Source organism: Miscanthus floridulus, chromosome 3 (genome assembly GCF_019320115.1).
Source record: "Miscanthus floridulus cultivar M001 chromosome 3, ASM1932011v1, whole genome shotgun sequence".
Lineage (NCBI taxonomy): Eukaryota > Viridiplantae > Streptophyta > Magnoliopsida > Poales > Poaceae > Miscanthus > Miscanthus floridulus.
In genome coordinates, this window is record NC_089582.1 from 124,894,732 (window position 1) to 124,914,916 (window position 20,185).

The 20,185-nt window shown below is 48.9% G+C and overlaps 2 protein-coding genes across 2 annotated transcripts; one reads left to right on the forward strand and one right to left on the reverse strand.

The window, feature by feature from the left end:
* The first annotated feature begins 2,721 nt into the window (after nucleotides 1–2,721).
* Nucleotides 2,722–6,721, forward strand: LOC136544352 (ubiquitin-ribosomal protein eL40 fusion protein-like). Its single transcript, XM_066536548.1, has 4 exons — nucleotides 2,722–2,823; nucleotides 4,975–5,273; nucleotides 5,834–5,901; nucleotides 6,338–6,721. The coding sequence occupies exons 1-3, from the start codon at nucleotides 2,722–2,724 to the stop codon at nucleotides 5,898–5,900; spliced, it is 468 nt and encodes a 155-aa protein (XP_066392645.1). The 3' UTR covers nucleotide 5,901; nucleotides 6,338–6,721.
* A 9,576-nt stretch (nucleotides 6,722–16,297) lies between these two features.
* Nucleotides 16,298–17,508, reverse strand: LOC136546796 (protein EXORDIUM-like 7). Its single transcript, XM_066538767.1, has one exon. It carries the CDS (start codon nucleotides 17,461–17,463, stop codon nucleotides 16,441–16,443), a length of 1,023 nt encoding a protein of 340 aa, XP_066394864.1. The 5' UTR covers nucleotides 17,464–17,508; the 3' UTR covers nucleotides 16,298–16,440.
* Between the last annotated feature and the right edge of the window lie 2,677 nt (nucleotides 17,509–20,185).

Genomic DNA, 20,185 nt, shown 5'->3' on the forward strand with positions numbered 1-20,185 from the left:
TTTTCTTCGCTGGTGTCCAAACAATAGCGAGTGAAAATTTTCTTCGCTTTACCTGCAGCAGCGAGCTGCACAGAATTGAGGAATTAGATCGACCAAAACCAAAAACCCTGTCTCTGGTGATCTCAAATCTTGTGCTAGCACCACACCTACAAATAGAATGTATATTTTCTTTGAAAACCAGAATTTGAGTAGGGGCACATGCCCCTGCTCCTTGTGTACTGGGTCCGCCCCTCGTTGTCATAGCTAGCTCCTAGTATATATATCACTGCCAAACATGTATGTTGCTAATATAACAACAACTACTCTCAAATATAATAACAATGACTCTCACCCGAATGTGATTTCAATGCTGGTTGGAGTTGTCTGATCATTATATTGTAGTGCACTAGTTCCTTGACAAAGAACTTGCCCGTGGAGGTAATGTTGTACTGGCACGGTGAGGGGCCGCACACGCCACACAAGTTTACACCGATCAATACTACACACCGTTCGATTTATCTTATAATTCGGCTTATTCGGCTTCTTTTTTCAGCCGGAACAGTGTTTTTCTCTCACAACAATTCATCCGGACACACTGTTTTCAGCCAATTTCAGCCGAGCGAACGGGGTCGGCTGCAAAGTGTCCGATCAATACTACGCAATGGCTCGTTTTTGTACATGAGTTCAGATAGCACTTGCTGGGACGTCTGGTTGATGCAAAGATGAATAGGAATCACTAATGCAGGTGTGCCCTTGTCAAGTGAGCGTGAGCCCCTGTTGGCCTGTTCCCTGCGCATGTATTTGGTCGTTCCTTCCTCTTTCAGTTCACAAACTGAATAAAGCTGAACAACCATTGTATCAGTTACATCGGGATCAAATATCTCATGTTGGCTGGCACTTCAATGCAGTTGAGACGGCGGCTTTGTCTTCACAAGACGGATCTGGGCAGATCATGGCCTCCAGGGACGGACGAAGGGGCTCATAATCGGCTAGTTGAAAGCAAGCCTTGTACTTGTTGAACCATGATAATTTCTGAATTGCACACATTATGTAAAGTGCTTTGGGTTGATAAATCAAACAAAACTTTCAATGCATAGTGTCATTGTGTTCTTTCATAGGATGGTCATAACATTTGATGTGTAACGCACAGGATTGGAGGATCATCTAATCAAATGAAACTTTTTGCCCCAAGCGCCGGTGTGGAACAGGTCCTTTTTACAGCTTGGTTGGCTCCACTCCAACACCCTGTTCGCTGGTTGGTTTCAGCCAGGCTTATTCAACCAGCCAACAGTGTTTTCTTCTCACAACAAATCAGCACCAGCCAGTCCAAACCAGCCCAGAAACCAACCAGCGAACACCATCAATGTGAGTACGTATATGCTGTGAAGTCTACAAAAAACAATTGTTATCTGTGAGTGAGCGAGCGAGCTACACGGAGCAGCGCAGACAACTTGCATTGCGAGAATAGACGAAAGACAAAAAAGGGTTGGAGGATTTCAACTTTGGTTGATCTTTGATTGGCACCAAATTTGGTAGAGTTTTTGTACACAACAAGGGTACTTCGACTCTGGGTAATTATATTAAGCTTATTTGAGAGCTGGCTGATTAGTTCGTCGAGAAAGAGGGGGGTTCGAGATGTACTTTTTTTTTAAAAAAACAACAACAACAAGTACGTGACGGTGCTTATTTCATTGATAAGCGGGTATTAGAAAAAAGACAAAATAGTTCTTTTAAATAAAAAAAATACATTTACATAAACAAAGTTGTTAGATGTTGTGCACCTGTAATCGCTCAAGTTCGTCCTATCAAAAAAAAAATCGCCCAAGTTCGTGCTTCATCCTTTATCTTGCTCAAGAGCTAGCACATGTGCGGCGCCAACTCCATTTGAAGGATTCAAGATGTTCTGAGAACAAGCAACTAGTACGTAGGAGGTTATTGTCTTTGGTGGTGAAATGGTGCCAAATCTTATCCAGAGCTAGCAACTCAAACAATGCAAAATATATGCCGAGCCCGAGACCTGAGTGGACAAAGTTGGAAGTGCAAACCGATCAATATGTGTAAACTTAGAAACTACCGATCAAAATCACTAGATGCTGATCCAATAGATGGGGTGAGAGGGTTTAAACGCAAAAAAGGTCGGCGGATGGGGGGCTTAAGCGCAAAAAAATCTCACCTCTCACTCTATCCATTAGATCAACATCTAGTGATTCTGATGGATAGTTTTCAAATTTATACAGGTTGGTTGATTTACATCTGATACTTTGGCGTGGACAAATGGCATGAAACGGACGCAAGTTCGAAGTGTGTACAAACTACTACTACATTGCTCTACTGGGCCAGCACGTTTTTCCTGGGCCGTGCCCCTGCTCCAGGCCGGCCCCAGAAAAGCCCGGACAGCCTTCGTCTATGCCGTTGCGTTGCCTACTTACGGCCGGCGACCATGCCGTTCCGGGGGGGTTCGTTGCGCGCGCGTTACTCCCGCCATGCGCTGTCACCCCCCCACTCCCCCACTCCCCGGCCGTGACCGTGAGGGGAGCCTACTGTTCCGTAGAGGCCGCGTTACCCTCTTCCCATCCCTCTCCCCTCCCTACAAAAAGGAGACGACGTGTCCGTCCCTGGCCATCACCAGTTCACCGCTCCACTCCGCTACCGCCGCCACCCCCACAGGCCACAACACAACTGTCGCCCCGGCCGTAGGGGAGGGAGAGCAGGAGGGAGCGAGCGAGCAACCCACCGGCGGAGATGCAGATCTTGGTGAAGACGCTGACGGGGAAGACCATCACGCTGGAGGTCGAGAGCAGCGACACCATCGCCAACGTCAAGGCCAAGATCCAGGAAAGGAAGGTAAACTCGCAGCAAAGTCGAAAGCTTGCTCCTTTCAGCGTCTCCTATCCGCTGCTCCAAAGTCGAAAGCTTGCTCCTTTCTGTGGTCTCGATGTGTTCTTGTAGCCAGTTACTTGATCATCGATGTGCATGTCAGCATGTGGTTGGGTTGATCGCGCCCTCGTCTCTGTGTCTCTCTTCGGTGTTCCGTTTGTGTGACTACGCGGCTGCAACTTCCTCCATTTAATGCTTGAAAGTTTGATCTTTTTTCATATGTTTATTACTTTCCCTTGCACGCTTTGGAATTTCACATGTTCTGGGTTTACTGATCGTGCGCCGTGTCCGATCCTGATGATTTTGGGTTAGAACAGAGCACTCTGATGTTTCGATCTGGTTAGATTAAACTAAAAAACCAAAACTTTCTTTTTGATCCGGTCAAGCACAGGGCTTGGTTGCGTTTTTGAGTTACTTTGCGCTTCTTGGGGCTAATATAGTCGGGGGTGGCATGATCGAATTCTTGGCAACTCCACAGATTATTTGAACTGATCAGATCCCTGTTTCCCAACTCGGATTTTAATCAATGTAGCGAACCAACCGGCCATGGAAACTGTTGTTTAACCAATTTATTCGGAACTGCTAGCGCCCGGACGTTCGATCTGGGCGCTAGTGTCCGGACGCCCCTCAGCGCTCGACCCCATCGTCCGCTTCCCAGTTCGCACTCCCCTAGCGCGCGCCCCTTCCCCAATTCGGCACCGGATGCTTCCAGCACGCCCCCCGGCGACGCGCGCAAGGAGCGGACCCGCTAGCGATGGTACGAGACCGGGGCAGCAGCATGGACCGCCCGCCGCCGCCCTGAGATCGCGCGCCCGCGCGAACTGCCGCTACTGCGTCTTCATCGAACGAAGAGCCCCAATAACACCGATGAACCGGCGACCCGCAATGCCTACGAAGAGCCCTGCTAGCCTCTCTATTGCGTGAGTCCGCACGCCCCCAAATCGCCACGCAGCCCATCGCGTCCGCCCCACGCCCGCGACAAGCATGCAACATGCCCAACGGCCCCCATGGCCACAGCACCCCCGCGTCCGCCAGCCCCAGCACCTCCGCCCGCTAGGCCCCGGCGAACCACGCGCCCCCGTCCGTCCCGGCTCGCCCCTCCCCGGCCGAACAACATAGAAACCTAGAATAAAACACGTGCAATAATACGAAACAACTACTGCAACATTAGGCTGAAGCAGCTGAAACACCATGAAACATATATATTGCAACAACAAGGAGCAACCGCTGCAACATTGGGATGAAGCAGTTGAAACACCATGAACATTTTATTGCAACAAGGAACAACAGCTGAAACATTAGGATGAAGTAGCTGAAACAACATGAACATATTATTGCAACCACACCGAACTAACTGCTACAACAATAGGCTGAACGAGCTGAAACATTTAGAACATATTATTGCAACACTGGTGTGAAAGCATATGAAACAACGCTCGAAATAAAAACACTTGCAACAACATGAAACAACTACTGCAACATAAAATTGAAGCAACTGAAACATACTGCAACATCTCAAGCAGTACTACTACAACATCGCGAAAACATCTATTGCAACAACCCAAAAAAATCTCATTACAATATTCAAAATCATATGTTGCAACATCCAAAAAAAACTATTGCAACACGACGAGATCTGACCCCGAGAGCTCGCCGAAACCCTAGCCACCACCGTATCCCTAAGATCCAGAGGAGGAGGAGGAGGAGGAGGGCTCAGATCTAGAGGAGGAGGTGGAGGAGGAGGGCTTAGATCCAGAGAAGGACTCACCTACCTCGCCAGAAGCTGCCGCCGTCACCGTCTTCTCCTAGGACATGGAGGTCGAGGAGGGAAGGAGGGAGGGGGGAGGGACAGAGGGGCGGCTCGCGGAAGCCGCCGGCGTCGCCCTCTCTCTGGTGGCATGGGGTCGCGGAGGGAAGGAAGGAGGTGGGGAGGGAGAGAGGGGCAGCTCGCCGGAAGCCGCCACCATCGCCCTCCTCTCCGGTGGCATGGGGGTCGCGGAGGGAGGGAGGGGCGACGGGCGGGGGACGCACGGCTCGGGCGGGGTGGCACCGTGAGCGGCTCGGGAGGGAGCGGCGGCGAGCGTCTCCGTATGGAGCGGGCTGAGCGACGTGAGGTAGGTGGATGAGGATAAGGCAAGGGGAGCAAGTGGAGGAGCGCGAGCCACGTCCGGAAGTGAAGAAGCGCGTCGAACGCCAGGCATCCCGCCGGACCAGCAGCGGCTCATCTTCGCCGGGAAGCAGCTGGATGACGACCGCACCCTGGCCGACTACAGCATCCAGAAGGAGTCCACGCTGCACCTAGTACTCCGCCTCCGCGGCGGCGGCGGCGGCAGAGGAGGCTATCCCCTCATGAGCGTCCCGTGGGACCTCATCAACCTTGCCCGCAAGCACAATGAGAGCAAGATGATCTGCCGCAAGTACGTATTGAGACCTTAATTCTGCTAACTCTACTGATCTCTTCTGTAAATAAATGATATAATTTGGCACAGTATGTGTGGTGCGTTGTCTTCATGTCTTGTTTAAGATCGAGGTAACCGAGCGTTTCATGTATATGGTCCGGTACTCCGGTCCTCTGTGTTCACTGCATGCAAATGAAGTAAATGTAATGAGATTGATGCAATGAAATGTATGATATGATAAGTGCAAAATGGAGCTCAATGCATGCCCTTTGATTCTGGCTTGTTTGTTTCAGTTAGATAGTTGATCTCATTATTACACAGCCACGCCTTGTTTGTATAGTTATTGTCAAATCTAGTGATGAATCATAAGACATGTACAGTTGCTTCTAGTTAAACACAGCAAATTTATCTATTCACTGTTTTATTACCATTTATACATGTTTCTTCATTTACTAAGTTTTGCGTTGTTTACTCGTGTGTTATTATGTCTATGCTTTCATATTTCATTAGCACTTGAGGATATGTGCCTCTTCAACTTATTTCTTTAGCTTAAAACTGTGCCTGTAATGTCTTCGCAGGTGCTATGCGCGCCTTCCCCCCAGGTCCAAAAACTGCCGCAAGAAGGAGTGTGGCCGCAGCAATTGAGGTAATTAACCCTTGTTTTCCCCTGCCATTCAAGTGTTCTATAAGTAAGCGAACATTATTGATGTTCTTAGATTTACTCTTCTACCTTAATACAATGATGCACAAAACTTTTGCGTACTCGAGAAAAAAATGTTATTGGTTTTGTTGCATCGCCCATGTTATGATCTCAGTCATCATATGATGCTGGTGTAAGAGTGGATATAAAATGGCATCACCGTGTCCAAGTTATATCAATAGCATTGTACCAGTTTAGATGTAAATGGATTTTACTATCCAAGCTCATTTATTTTCATGTAATGCTTGTTCTAGTTTCTTAATTAGTCTATCTAAATCTACTCTTTTGAACCATGTCCGTTTTAGAACAATTTGTTGAACCATACAGTGTAGTGATTTTTTTTTGTCCATTCTTTGATTTTCCCTCTAATATTACTTTTCAGCTGAGGTCAAAGAAGAAGTTCATCTCCAAGTTTACCATGTGAGCTTTGGAAAGCGACATTCTGGAGTGCCATCTGAAAGCGTCATGTATCAGTTGTTGAATCACCTTGTCAAAACATTTCTATCACAGGTGTTGTCGACGAAATATAGGACCGGCAGTCTACCGAGAGGTATACCCATGATAGTAGATGAATCGGTGAAGGTGCGCTTAATAGGAGCCAGATGGTGACACAAGCACAGAGACAAGCGATTTAGACATGTTTAGGCCGTCTAATCGACGTAAACCCTTACGTCTTGTGTCTTTGGTGGATTATATTAAATATGTGATCCATTCGAGTGAGGTCTCTACCCGCCTTATATAGTTTGGGGGTAGGGTTACAAGTTGGTTTAGGCCTAGATCTATTCGGTTATATGGTAAGTATTTACAATGAATACGATATCTATCATATCCGAAAAGATCTTCCTTCATCGCTAAGCTGTCTTCTGATTGCCTTGCGGTGCAGCCGATCAGAGCCGAGCACCGTAGGTCTTAATCTTATGGGTTGAACCTCCCCTGGTGGTGCGGCCCATGTCTATTGCCGTGCGTACCTAGGGTTATACACACCACAGCTAGTCATCGAGTGTCTTGTATCCGTTGAGCAACGTCGTCTTGAGCAAGTCCGAGCATTTTAACTTGGAGTCAGACAGTAAATCTGGCAATCCGACCAGTTTAACTAGTAATTCAATCAACAGAATGAAGTACCGACCAGTTTAATTGGTAATCCAATCAATAGAATGAAGTGCCGACCAGTTTAACTGGTACGCAGATATCGGACTTAACCAAATAAGGCTTGCCAAAAAGATGTAAGGGGCTCAAGATAAAAATTTAAAAATTCTCCACCTTAGGCGAAGTGTAGCCACTTAGACTCCGTTTGCGAGGAATCATCCATGATTTAATCAATAAGGAGGTTAAATTAAGAAAAGAGCACTACATTCACCGCTAGGTGAAGTGTAGCCACTTAGTCCCCGAGCCTGCTGTAAGATGAAGAATGAATCTTGTAGCAGGGTCAAAGAAAATAAATCTAAAAGCTTGTCGACATCATCTGACATGTGTGTATCAAGACCTAGACGTGCTACCCAAGATCAGCACCCTGATCCGAACATCATGGAGCAAGCTGATAGCACACCGATAAGACATAGCAAGATCCGACTGCCAAGGGAGTCCCTAGCTTAGCTGGCGACTCTTGCACGAAGAATCCGAACGCTGAGTCCCCAGCTTAGTTGGCGATGAAGCGACGAACAATCCAAACGCCGAGGAGTTCCTAGCTTAGCTGGCGAGCCCCCAACGTAGTGAACGATGAAGCGATGAACAATCTGAACGCCGAGGAGTCCCCAGCTTAGTTGGCGAGCCCCCAGCGCAGCTAATGATGAAGCGACGGACAATCCGACCAGTTGGTTGATGAAGAATCGAGCACTGAGTAGCCCAACCAACTGGTCGGCGGTGAAGTGAGCGCCGAACAGTCCGACCAGCTGGTTGGCGACGAAGGTCATGAAGCTAGCAGTCCGACCAGTTGATCGACGGAGAAAACAGCAGCGGAGCTTACCAGAGACATCGACCTTCGGTGAAGTGTACACACTTAGGCTTCGTTGGCGAAGTCAGATGATCATCATCCATGACTTAATCAAAGAGGATGTTAGTATTGATACATGCGCCTCAAGGTGTAATGTATAAATTGTAGTCCCCAAGTCTGACAGTAGGTAAAGAATGTATCTGGTGTTAGGATCAAAGAATTACAACGATCACTTAGTCAGAATAACTGAGTCCTAGCTTAGCCGAGCACACAACCAGTCCCCAGCTTAGCTAAAGACCAGTAATAGAAAAATAGTACACTCACTGCTAGGTGAAGTGTACACACTTAGTCTCTGAGTCTGCTGTAAGATAGAGCAACATCTTGTAGCAGGATCAAAGAAACAAGTGAAAAGGACAAAATCCCCGTGCTTAGAACTGGATATTGGAGTAAAATTTGGAGAGTGCTTAGCACTTAAAAATGGTCAAAAAATAGAGAGTGCTTAGCACTTTACTGTTGGAGAACATGAAGAGTGCTTAGCACTATACCGTGGAGAAATTGGAGAGTGCTTAGCACTTAACCGTGGTAAAATTTAGAGAGCATGGAGAGTGCTTAGCACTATACCATGGCGAAATTGAAGAATATGGAGAGTGCTTAGCACTATACCATGGCAAAATTAGAGAGTGCTTAGCACTTTTACTGTTGGAGAACATGTAGAGTGCTTAGCACTATACCGTGGCGAACATGGAGAGTGCTTAGCACTTAATCGTGGCAAAATTTGGAGAGTACTTAGCACTTAACCCGTGGAGAAAATGGAGAGTGCTTAGCACTATACCGTGTGAACATGGAGAGTACTTAGCACTTAACCGTGGAGAAATTGGAGAGTGAACCGTGGCAAACATGGAGAGTACTTAGCACTATACTGTGGTAAACATGGAGAGTGCTTAGCACTTAACCATGGATAAATTGGAGAGTGCCTAGCACTATACCATGGTGAACATGGAGAGTGCTTAGCACTTAACTATGGAGAAATTAGAGAGTGCTTAGCACTTAACCATAGCAAACATGGAGAGTGCTTAGCACTATACCGTGGCGAACATGCAGAGTGCTTAGCACTTAACCATGGAGAAATTGGAGAGTGGCTAGCACTGTACCGTGGCGAACATGGAGAGTGCTTATTACTTAACCGTGGAGAAAATTGGAGAACCATGACGAAAATTGGAGACCATGGAGAGTGCTAAGCACTATACCAACAAGACGTGAGGGGCATTCTATCCCAAGATGTTTATGCATTCTTAGGAATATATGCATCACTAAGGAGCCACTGTCGATCGCACGTGGCGTAGAGCGCTATTGCTCATGCATATTTGATATAGGCATCACCAAGGAGCCGCTGCCGATCGCCCATGGCACAAAGCGCTACTGCTCATGCATACTTGGGTGCTAAATCGAGGACGGGCTTCTTTTTGGTAACATGAATGAGAGCGTGGCTGGTCGGCGGTGATGAAATTGCCTAGCCCTTGAGATTTTCTGGCCTGTCGCCATGGCGGCAGTCGCTGTTGTCACAATGCAGTTCTTCACGACGGTCATCATCATGGCACGGCGTGGCTTGATTACGACTTAGGCGGCTCGCTTAGCAGCTTGCTTGGCGGCTCGGGTGGCACGGTGGCTGGGCAGCTCGAGCAGCTTGGCGGCTCGGTGGCACAGTGGCACAACAGCTCGAGCAGTTCGATAGCTCGAGCGACTCCACGGCACGGCAGCTCGAGCGGTTACACAGAGTCATAGGCAAACAGGCGTAATCGGAGCCTGACAGAGTCAATTTGTGTGGGGAGGCGAAGCCCTTGAGCGTGTTTGATTGAGGCGAAGGCGCAGTTCGATTTGAATGGTGATAGTATGCGTCATCTTAAAGATGTTTAGCATGGAGAAAAACAAAAGATAATTAGAGGAAAATTATGGAGAAAACAACAAATGGAGAAAACATCATGGAGAAAATCATTATTGAAATGCATAAATACATAAGGGGTACATATCTTAGTAGGATGTCTCAAGGATAGAAACGCCTAAGGTGTTCAATGTGCCATGAACTATGGATGTTGACGCCATCTTGATGATAGAGCATTATGACCCTGGTTGGGTCATAGCTTTTATGATGTATGGACCTTCTTGGAGCCAATGATGCAGGCCTCCATTCTGACTGAGAGGTCCATCGCTTCGGTGATGGTGAGTCCTTCTCTTTCACAGTCATAGGTGGTGGAGACGTTGGCACGCAGGGTGAGGACGCCCTGCTCCGTTGGGATCTTCAACATCAGGTAGACATAATGGGGTATGGCCATGAACTTGGCGAGAGCTGGTTGGCCAAGGATGACATGGTAGGTGGCGTTGAAGTCTGCCACAAAGAAGTTCATGTACTCAGTACGGAAGTGGTCGGCGCTGCTAAACTAGACTGGCAAGGTGATCTGCCCCAAAGGTTGGGATGCTCTGCTAGGTATAATACCCTAGAATGGAGAATCAACAGGAACGAGATCGTCCTTCATGAATCCTAACTCGGTTAGGGCTCCGGCGAAGAGGATGTTGAGGGCACTCTCACCGTCAATGAGGACCTTCTTGAACTGCACATTGCAAATGGTTGGATCCAGCATGAGTGGAAAACACCCAGGGTATGGAATATCTGCCCACTAGTCAGTCCTACTGAATGTGATATGATGCTCCGACCAGTCCAGATATTTGGGATCGGTGACCGTGTCGTACTTGGTGATCGACATGACCTACCGAGCGGTCAGCTTCTGCTAGTGTTTGCTCTTAGAGGCCTCGTATCCTTCGAAGATTGTGGCGACGCTCTTGTTGGCATCTTGGAAAGTAGGTCGTGCATCCTTAAGATGCTCCTCCTCCTTGCCATCACCTGACTTGTCATCCTTGCGCGTCTACCGTTTCTGCTTGTCATCGCAAAAAGCTTTGGCCAAGACATAGCATTGCCGCATGGTGTGCTTGTTGTTCTTGTGAATTGGGCACGGACCGTCGAAGAGCTTTTCATAGGCAGCATTGAAATTGCGCTTAGCGCGTGGCTGCTCTACATTGTTGATGAAGTTTTTCGGTCAGCGACGACATGGTTGTGCAGCCCTCGATCCATCTGGCTAATCATTATGATGGCGTTCACAATCATCGTAGCGCCTATCGCGATCTTCATAACACCGTTCTTCGCGGTGATCATCATTACGACGTGGGTGGTGATCTGAGCAGGAAGCACGAGCAATGTCGTCCTTGAACTACCGATCAGCTTCTTCGAAATCTATGTATGAGTTTGCAACCTTGAGGAGTTCACCGATGGTCTAGGGCCTCTTACGGTAAAGTTTGGAGCGCAACTCCTGATGGTGATGTAGTCCTCTAGTAAAAGCAGAGATGGCCTCACCGTCCCTAATGTTGGGGATGGTGTTCCTTGTTTCTGAGAAACACCTGATGTAGCTTCGTAGAGGTTCCCCAAACGTCTGATGGAGTTTCTCCAGATCATATTTCGTGTCAGGCTGCTGGCACGTTGCCATGTAATTCTCGATGAAGACTTTCTTGAGATCATCCTAAGATTTGATGGAGTCCTTCCCCAAGCCCATAATCTAATTGTTGGCTATCTAGCAGAGCATGACATGCAAATAATTTGCCATTACGTCATTGTTTCCTCCGGTGGCACGTACGGTGATCTCAAAGAGCTACATCCACTACTCGGGGTCAGCCTTGCCATCGTAGGGATCAACCCCAAAGATCTTGAAGCCTATAGGCCATTGTATAGCTTGTAGCCTTGCTGCGAAGGGGCGAGGTCCCACGGCTTGATAGCTTGGAGTGGTCAGAGGCCGACGGGGTCGCCGCATTGGTCGTCGTACTCTTGCCGGCGTTGGAGCTCTGCCTGATGCCGCTGGGCACGACTGTTTTTGATGTGATTGTGGGCATCGAGATTGGTGTTGATACGGTCGTGGGTGTCACCGTGTAGGGGTTGATTAACCTCCTGGTTGGCATTATGAGTTGGTCGGCCATGTTGATTTCATGGACCTTGTGATCCAGGATTGATGGCAACATTGCCCCTAGACCCCCCTTGGATGATTTGGCCGCTGTGGTAACGACTCCCCCCATTATGGTGAGAACCACGAGGGTTACGACTACGTGCGGACGCTGTCAAAAAGGATGGAGCTGGGTTCCGGATGTCGTTGACCTAGACCTGAGCTACTTTAAGCAGCGCTTGGATCTTGAGTACCTCCAGCGTTGGTGGGAGGCTAGCCAACTCATCAGTGGCCATAGCCAGATTGGCGCTCGGCGTCTGCTCCACTTGCTGGTTGTCCACCATGAGGAACTCTTGTTGGAGATTACGAGCGAGAGGCGGCGAGTCACCTTCGACAGCTTGGTTGGCATTTTCTGCTTCTTCATTATGACATCGTTGGCGATCAGCGTTCCTGGCTTCACGTTTAGGGCGCTAGGCACTGGTCTCTCCATCGATAGCTACGCTATCGTGGCCAACCATGAAAAGCTCTCTCCCAAAGTCTGGAAGGAAAGGTGGGCAACTGCTGGTAGAACCCTCAGAATATGGCTTGGGGCTTTCCTCTAGGATTGTATGGAACGTGTCATCCGAAAGATTTGTTTGGATTTGCACCATGTTTACCATTGGTGTAGGTTGGTCGGCCTTAGGGAAGTTAATTTGATAGAGGTCATTGATGTGGCTGCGCTCGGCGTGGTCGGCAAAAAGATGGTACATGGCGTCCTGATAGATCGGACCTGCACCCACCAGCCCGAAAGAATAGGGCTTCGGCATGCTCTCCGTCGGGGCGAGGAGTGGTCGGCGTTGAACGGTACGCCCTTTTGTAGTTGCCGTGATCACCAAGTTGCCGCGAGCAGGGTGCTTGGTATTAGTGGCATGGTGACCTTGGAGTGCAGGAACTTCGTCGCTCGCTCTAGATTGATCTAAGACCGAATCCACGAGGAGCTGGCATTCCACTAAGCGGTCTGTGACCCGATCGATGGATGCAATCAGATCGTCATTGCTGATGGATCTCCTAACCCAGCGACGAGGCGCCGAGATCGGAAATGTCATTGTAGATGTTGGCATGATCGACGTAGGGTGATTCTGCACCACCTCCACAATTTCCTCGACGTCGTCGACGCCGATGACCCAGGTCATAGATCCGACCGTGAAGGTCTGACCTAGCTCAGGAAGGATCATGGAGCTCGGGAAGCGGACCATCTGGCTCGCCATGGAATCAGCACGCACACCCCCTACCTGGCGCGCCACTGTCGACGAAATATGGTCGGTAGTCTATCGAGTGGTATGTCCACCATAGTAGATGAATCGGTGGTGGTGCGCGTAATAGGAACCGGATGGTGACACAAGCACAGAGACAATCGATTTAGACAGATTCGGTGGATTATATTGAATATGAGATCCATTCGAGGGGCGTCCCTACCCGTCTTATATAGTCTGGGGGTAGGGTTACGATTCGGTTTAGGTCTAGATCTATTCGGTTATATGGTAAGTATTTACATGGAATACGATATCTATCGTATCAAAAAGATCTTCCTTCATCACCAAGCTATCTTCGAATTGCTTTGCGGTGCATGCCGATCAGAGCCGAGCACCATAGGTCTTGATCTTATGGGTTGAACCTCCCCTGATGGTACGGCCCATGTCTATTACCGTGGGTACATAAGTTATACCCCCACGGGTGTCAGTTGTCCTAGCTTAAGTTTCTATCTACGTGTTGAACCTTAAATACTCTTTCAAATACTCCATGCTGTTTCAGCGCGTGCAGTGGCATGCCTAAGAAATGCTAGTGGCTGGATGTTGGAATCTTTTTCACTGTCTGAATCCTTTGAGCTGTTCAGTTTGGAAAAGAGGTGGATGAGAACTTGTTGGATAATGGCATCTTATAATATGCTTGTCTCTTGTGTGAATTGCAGATGCATGATCGGGAATAGTCACTTGTTAGTGATGAACTCGCTAACATTAGCAACATTTGCTAGTGATTTGTGACAAAACAGAAGTAGTAAAATAGTAGCCGGACATAAACTTTCCTGTGGTGTTTGAGTCTTGGGTCCTGAGTCCTGACTGTTTGGGTAGGACGGTAGGTGTGCATTTGAAACATGTGATGTGTTAATTCTAGAGTCTAGATTGGCCCTATTTCATCCATAGGTTTCGTTTTACACTGAATCCTTGATCATTACTGCAGTAGCAAATTGCCATGTTAACTGTAGCGGCTGAGAAAAGTTCTTTTGGCTGGATGCTGAAACTTCTGTTATTCTTTCTGAATAGTAGAATTACTCAGTTTAGAAGAGGTGGGGGTGGGAATTATATGGTTTCTGTTGTCTCTTGTCTGAAGATGTTTGATCCGGAGCATTCAAAACTCACCAGCAGCAGCAGAAGCATTTCTAGTGATTGGTGATGAACACAACTAGTATTAGCAACATGATTACTACCGAGGGATGAACTTTCTCATATCCTTTGAGCCCTCGCTGTTGAGGTGTTGTGATTGTGGAAAGACAGAAAACAAGGTTCACGAATGAAGTTGGGCGTTACCGACTGCTTTCCTCTCCCTCTGCATATGGATGTAATGTAAGGGGTTATTTGGTTGGTCCTAAATTGTAGTTGTTGTCCTATCGAATATTTGGATGTATGGAGTATTAAATATAGACTAATTACGAAACTAATTACATAGTTTGTGACTAATTTGCGAGACGAATCTTTTGAGCCTAGTTAGTCCATGATTTGACAATGGTTTGCTACAGTAAACATGTGCTAATGGCGGATTAATTAGGCTTAAAAAATCGTCTCGTGGAGTACTGACGGATTATGTAATTTATTTTTTTATTAGTATCTGAACACCCCATGCAACATTCTCCCGACACACCTCCTAAATTTTAGTAGCTGGATCCAAACTCTCCTAACCGTCTGAGTTGTGTTCTGCACTGTCTATATTTCTGGAGTACATAGGTTTTTTGTTTCTCAAATCCTTGACGCTAGAGTAGTAACTTGCTACTATTGTCCTGTTCGCTTGGCTGATAAGCCATGGCTGAAAGTACTGTTGATTGATTTGTTGTGAGAGAAAAATATTGTTCGTTAGCTGAAAAAATACGGCTTATAAGCCAAGCGAACAGGACGAACGTTGGTAGTGGGGACTGAATGGCTGCAAATTTACTAATTTAGGTTTGAATTGGGGAGTTTGGGAGTGTCAGATAATGGCTCAATGTGCTAGGAGTGACAATGAAATAAATGTGACTCTGAACTTTTAGCCACTGTCGTAGCCTACGCCATGCTGCTACGTGACCACTGCGATTCAGCGTTTCGTGTGAAAGGATAGTGGATGGATTATTACTGTTGAGTAATTTTGTACGAGAGATAAATATTATTTTAACTTATAATTCATGATCATTTACCCCAAGCGAACATGCTGGTCACATGCAAATGCCGGCTGAAGAAGCTCATGTCAATACGGAGGCCCTGAGAAGATGAATCCTCCACTGTCAAAATGTCTGATACTTTGTGCAGTGTGATTACAACAGTAAAGACATCTCTCCACTCCCTAATTCAATGCTGCATGTAACTGCAACACTAAAAGAAGCCCTTTAAACACCCTCTGAAGTCTGAACCAATGTACTAGCGCATTGTAACTAAAGCAGTAGTACAGTACTACTACACTTTCTAATTCGCTGTCCACTCTGATAATAAGGGGTGTCCGGATCCAGTGACTAAAATTTAGAAGGTGTCACGTGAGGATGTCGCATGGGATGTTTGGATACTAATAAAAAAATAAATTACAGAATCCGTCAATACTCCATGAGACGAATTTATTAAGCCTAATTAATCCATCATTAACACATGTTTATGGTAGCACTACATTGTCAAATCATGGGTTAATTAGGCTTAAAAGATTCGTCTCGCAAATTGGTGGCAAGCTGTGTAATTAGTTTCGTAAATAGTCTATATTTAATATTCTATGTATATATCAAATATCCGATAGGACAGCGACTAAAATTTAGTAGGAGAAACCAAACACCCCACTGCGAGTCTACAAGAGTAAAATAGGGGTACAAGTTCTCAGAAGAAAAAGATAGGAAAGAGAGGTCATCAGAGACGGAGGCAAGGAGACCAAGCTGCAGAGTTACCATGATCCCCAGACTCAAGCATGCAGAGTCAAAAGGTGAAAGCAATCAATCAGGCGACACTTCGCTTCAGCAAGCAAGAGATGCAGGCTCGGGAGTTCAAACAAAATTCGAATCCCAGAAAGCAAGGCAAAAATAAAAAAAGAAATCGAACAACAAATTGATATTTTCTCATTGTTTCCTCCCGAACTGCAGATCGATCAGGCAGCCGCAGAGGCAGGCTCCACACGATTCATGTATGTATCTCATAATACAGTGCAGCTTCAAAATTACTGGTTCGGTTCATCTGATCCTCGTCTCGTCTCCTGTGGGCCATTCCCTAACGAACAGGAAGTGAACGAACGCTGTCTCCACTGTCCATCCATTGGGACCGCCATGGATTTCTGCAATGCCATCGAGCAGAATGGCATGAGCAGGATGCCATCGGGTCAGTTGCTGGAGTTGGGGCCGTAGCAGGCGCCGCGGACGGGGTTCCAGAGCCACTGCACGAGGAACCGCCGGCCGTTGACGCCGTTCACGTTGTAGGCGCTGCCATCGGGCGCGCGGGACACGTTCCCGACCAGGCCGCCCGCGCCGCCGCCGTCGCCGTACACGCCCAGGCACAGGTCCGCGATCTCGGTCGGCGCCGTCGGCGTGTCCCCGGCGTACCACGCGTTCACCAGCGGGTTCGTGGACATCTCCGCCAGCTCGTGCCCCAGCACGATCACCATCCCGTCCACCCCGGCGTCGCCGTTGGGCGGCCGCAGCACCGCCTGGGCTCCCCCGCCGCCGTACTCGGCGGCGGCGGCGAACGGGTACGCGCACTTGCCGGGGCACTGCGTGGCGCTGTTCCCGACCCAGGCGTAGGGCACCGTGACCCCGACCACGGACGCGAAGGTGAAGTAGTGGAAGCCGCAGACGGCGCGGCAGAACTCGTCCACCTGCACGTCGGGGGACGTCAGCACCAGGTACGCGCCGTTGTAGGGGTCCAGCGGCAGCGGGTCCGGGTACGCGTACACCGCCGACCGGATCACGGACTGCACGTCGATGCGCCGGAGCGACGCGCCGTGGGAGTAGCCCGCGTCGGAGTGCTCCCCGGCGACGGCGAAGGCGCCCGTCACGTTGGCGCCCGTCTGGTCCGCGTACATCCGCGGCGTGTGCGCCCACCAGTCGGAGACGGCCGGGAACGGCGCCGGCGCCGAGAGCGAGGCGAGGAAGTCCCGGAGCACGGCCTGCGCCGCGGCCTCCCACCGCCCGTACCAGATGAGGTACAGGTTGGTCGGCGACCCGGACACGACGGGGCCCATGTGGTACTGCATGTCCACCAGCTGGTTCCCGTCAACCAGGTAGTCCGCGCGGTACACCGGCGCGCCCCGGACGGCAGCGATGCTGCTGCTGGAGATGCAGATCGCCGCGGCAGCGGCGGCGGCGAGGAGGAGGGGGGAAGGGTGGCGAGGGAGCAGCCTCCCCATTTCGGTGGGATGCGTGGACTGGAGTGGAGTGAAGGCTGAAAGTGAGTCACCGAGCTGGCAGCTGGGTTTTTGGTGCCTTTTGAGTTTGAACAAACCCTCAAGCTTTTTTAAAAAAGAAAAAAGAAGTTTCGGGTACAGTATTATAAACAGACCATTGCATTAATATAATTAAACATACTATTGCATTAAATAGACTTTGGATCGGTATTTCGAGTAAACACCAACAAGTAAATTTCTAATATTGCGCGTCTGACATGGATGGTGTGCTAAGAGGACACGAGGTTTACAGTGGTTTGAGCAGAATATCCCTACGTCCAGTTCGTCGCTGCTGCTCGTGTTACTCGCACTGAAAGTTCGTAACTGGGGTTACAAACGGTCGAGAGAGGGACATGTCCCAAGTCTTTGGTGGAAATGACGAATCGGTGCCGAGAGCTCGGTAGCGGCTCGGCTATGTGTTTGAGGTTCGATGCTAGTGATTCTGATCTGATGCGGTGCGATGTAATGCGAGTTCGATGCGATGAGTTTCGATCCGATCCGATGCCCTTCTAGGGGATGCCCTGCTTTCTCTTTTATAGGTCAAGGGAAAACACGGGTTATAACGGAAGAAAAGAGAAGAACGAGAGGGAGAGGAAGTCCTATAGGGTCGTCGGGCCTTTCCTTTTCTTTGTGTGGGCCCCGCTGACATGGCCGGTGGTGACAAAGACAGCCCTATGCCGGGCGTCTGTCCGCCTGATGATGCCATGCCCTGGCATTGTCAGCGGGTCGTGACGTCCTATCCCACCTCGATGGGCGACGCGACGAACCAGCGTGCTGATCAGCGGCCGTACAGGGAGTAGGCAGTATAGTGACCACGCATCCGTCACCGTGGGTGATGTGAGTCCCCTGAAATGACATGTCGCGGGGATGGGTCATGCTGAGACGTGATCGCTCCCTGCACGATGCCAGAAGTTTGATCTTGGGTTGTACTTTCTGGCCCATAGTGTTGGCGGCGACGTGAGCTTTCATTAGGAGCCATGTCTGAGGGATCGGGCGAGGTGGAGTCAGCCTGCAGACGTCGGGCGAGGCGGAGCCAGCCCTCAGACGTCGGTCGAAGCGGAGACCGCCCTCGGGGGTCGGGCAAGGTGGAGCCCACCCTTAGATGGTCGGGCGAGGTCAATCCCGTGGCCTCAGTGTTGGGCGAGGAGGAGCCCGCCCTTAGACGTCGGGCGAGGTGGAGCCCACCCTCGGGGGTCGGGCGAGGCGGAGCCCATGACCTCGGTGTCGGTTGGAGTTGTAGTCGCACCCTTGACTGCATGGATGGAGTAATGTATAATGACCATTAGCCCCTCTTCTTCGAATACCCTAGTATTGGTCCCCGACAGTAGCCCCCGAGTGAGATCCGACCCCTTGCTGTTGCTGGGGTTGGGTGTCACTAATAGATCAGTGGAGAGGATAGCAAAATTAGTAGGAGAAAAAGTATTATTTTCGCACCTACCCCCTCCCTAGGTTCTGGACCATCATTCTACGACCGTGCGTTCGGTCTCCTTGCGAGTCTAACTTGCCTCGAGCCCCCATGCATAGCAGGGGTCCGGTCGAGGGTCGTCTCATCTTTGTGATCGTTGCCCCGTCCACGGTTTCCACAACTGAAGGGGTTGAGCTAACGTCACTTGCCTCGATGGCTCGGGTGACGCGCTCGGTGAGCTCACTAATGGGCATGTTCGAGTAGAATCTGGGTCCGTCGTTTGTGACGGAGTCGGCATGGCCCTTGCGTGGCATTCCACTGTTCCTTAACCCGCCTCCCGATAGATGCCCGAACCGTTTTGGAGAGCGGCTCTAGTGACCCGATGGCCTCCCCTCAGTGGGGATTCTACGGGCTTGGCTCAAGGTTAGGATCGAACGAGAAAGTTGAGATGACCCTATAAAAGGTCCTAATATGGCTAGAGGGGGGTGAATAGCCTATTTAAAAATCTACAAATCAACTAGAGCAATTTGATTAGTATAATAAATAGCGAAATGCAAACTTGCTCTAGCACTACAAGGATTGCAAGCCACCTATCCAACAATTCTAGTTGCTATGATCTCTAGACACATAATTTGCTATGTCACTACTCACTAAGAGCTCTCACACTTGCTATACTAAAGAGCTCCACTAGATGAACTTAAAACAACAAAGCAAGCTCTCAATTCTAATTACACTAAAGAGCTTGCTACAACTAGTTTGTAAGAATATAAGTAAGTGAGTAGGGTGATTATACCGCCATGTAGAGGAGTAAACCAATCACAAGATGAATACTAAATCAATCATCGGGAGAATACCAAAGGGCAAGAGACAACTAATTTTTCTCCCGAGTTTCATGTGCTTGCCGGCACGCTAATCTCTGTTGTGTCGACCAACACTTGGTGGTTCAGTGGCTAAGAAGTGTTGCACAAACCTCGTCCTCACAATTGGACACCGTAAGAACCTACCCACAAGTAAGGTAACTCAATGACACGAGCAATCGACTAGAGTTACTGTTTACACTAAAATTTGGAAGGAGTCTTGCAGAGACTTAAAAAGCTCCTAAAATCATGTCATCAAGGGAGCAGTTACGTGTAGATCAAAATTAGCTGATTCGAATGCAGCCCCAGGATCGGCTTTCTTCAGGCAGCGCTGACAGATAATGACAAAGGCTACGATCGGTGCCAGGATGAAACATGATGGACTCTACAAAAAGGGAAAGATTAGAGTCCAAGTTATCTTAAA

Bases quoted from the DNA above. Each gene is read 5' to 3' on its own strand.
- LOC136544352 (XM_066536548.1), top strand. From the start codon at position 2,722: ATGCAGATCTTGGTGAAGACGCTGACGGGGAAGACCATCACGCTGGAG. The intron at 2,824-4,974 runs GTAAACTCGCAG...GACGTGAGGTAG, and splicing joins CCAAGATCCAGGAAAGGAAG to GTGGATGAGGATAAGGCAAG. The intron at 5,274-5,833 runs GTACGTATTGAG...ATGTCTTCGCAG, and splicing joins AGCAAGATGATCTGCCGCAA to GTGCTATGCGCGCCTTCCCC.
- LOC136546796 (XM_066538767.1), bottom strand. From the start codon at position 17,463: ATGGGGAGGCTGCTCCCTCGCCACCCTTCCCCCCTCCTCCTCGCCGCC.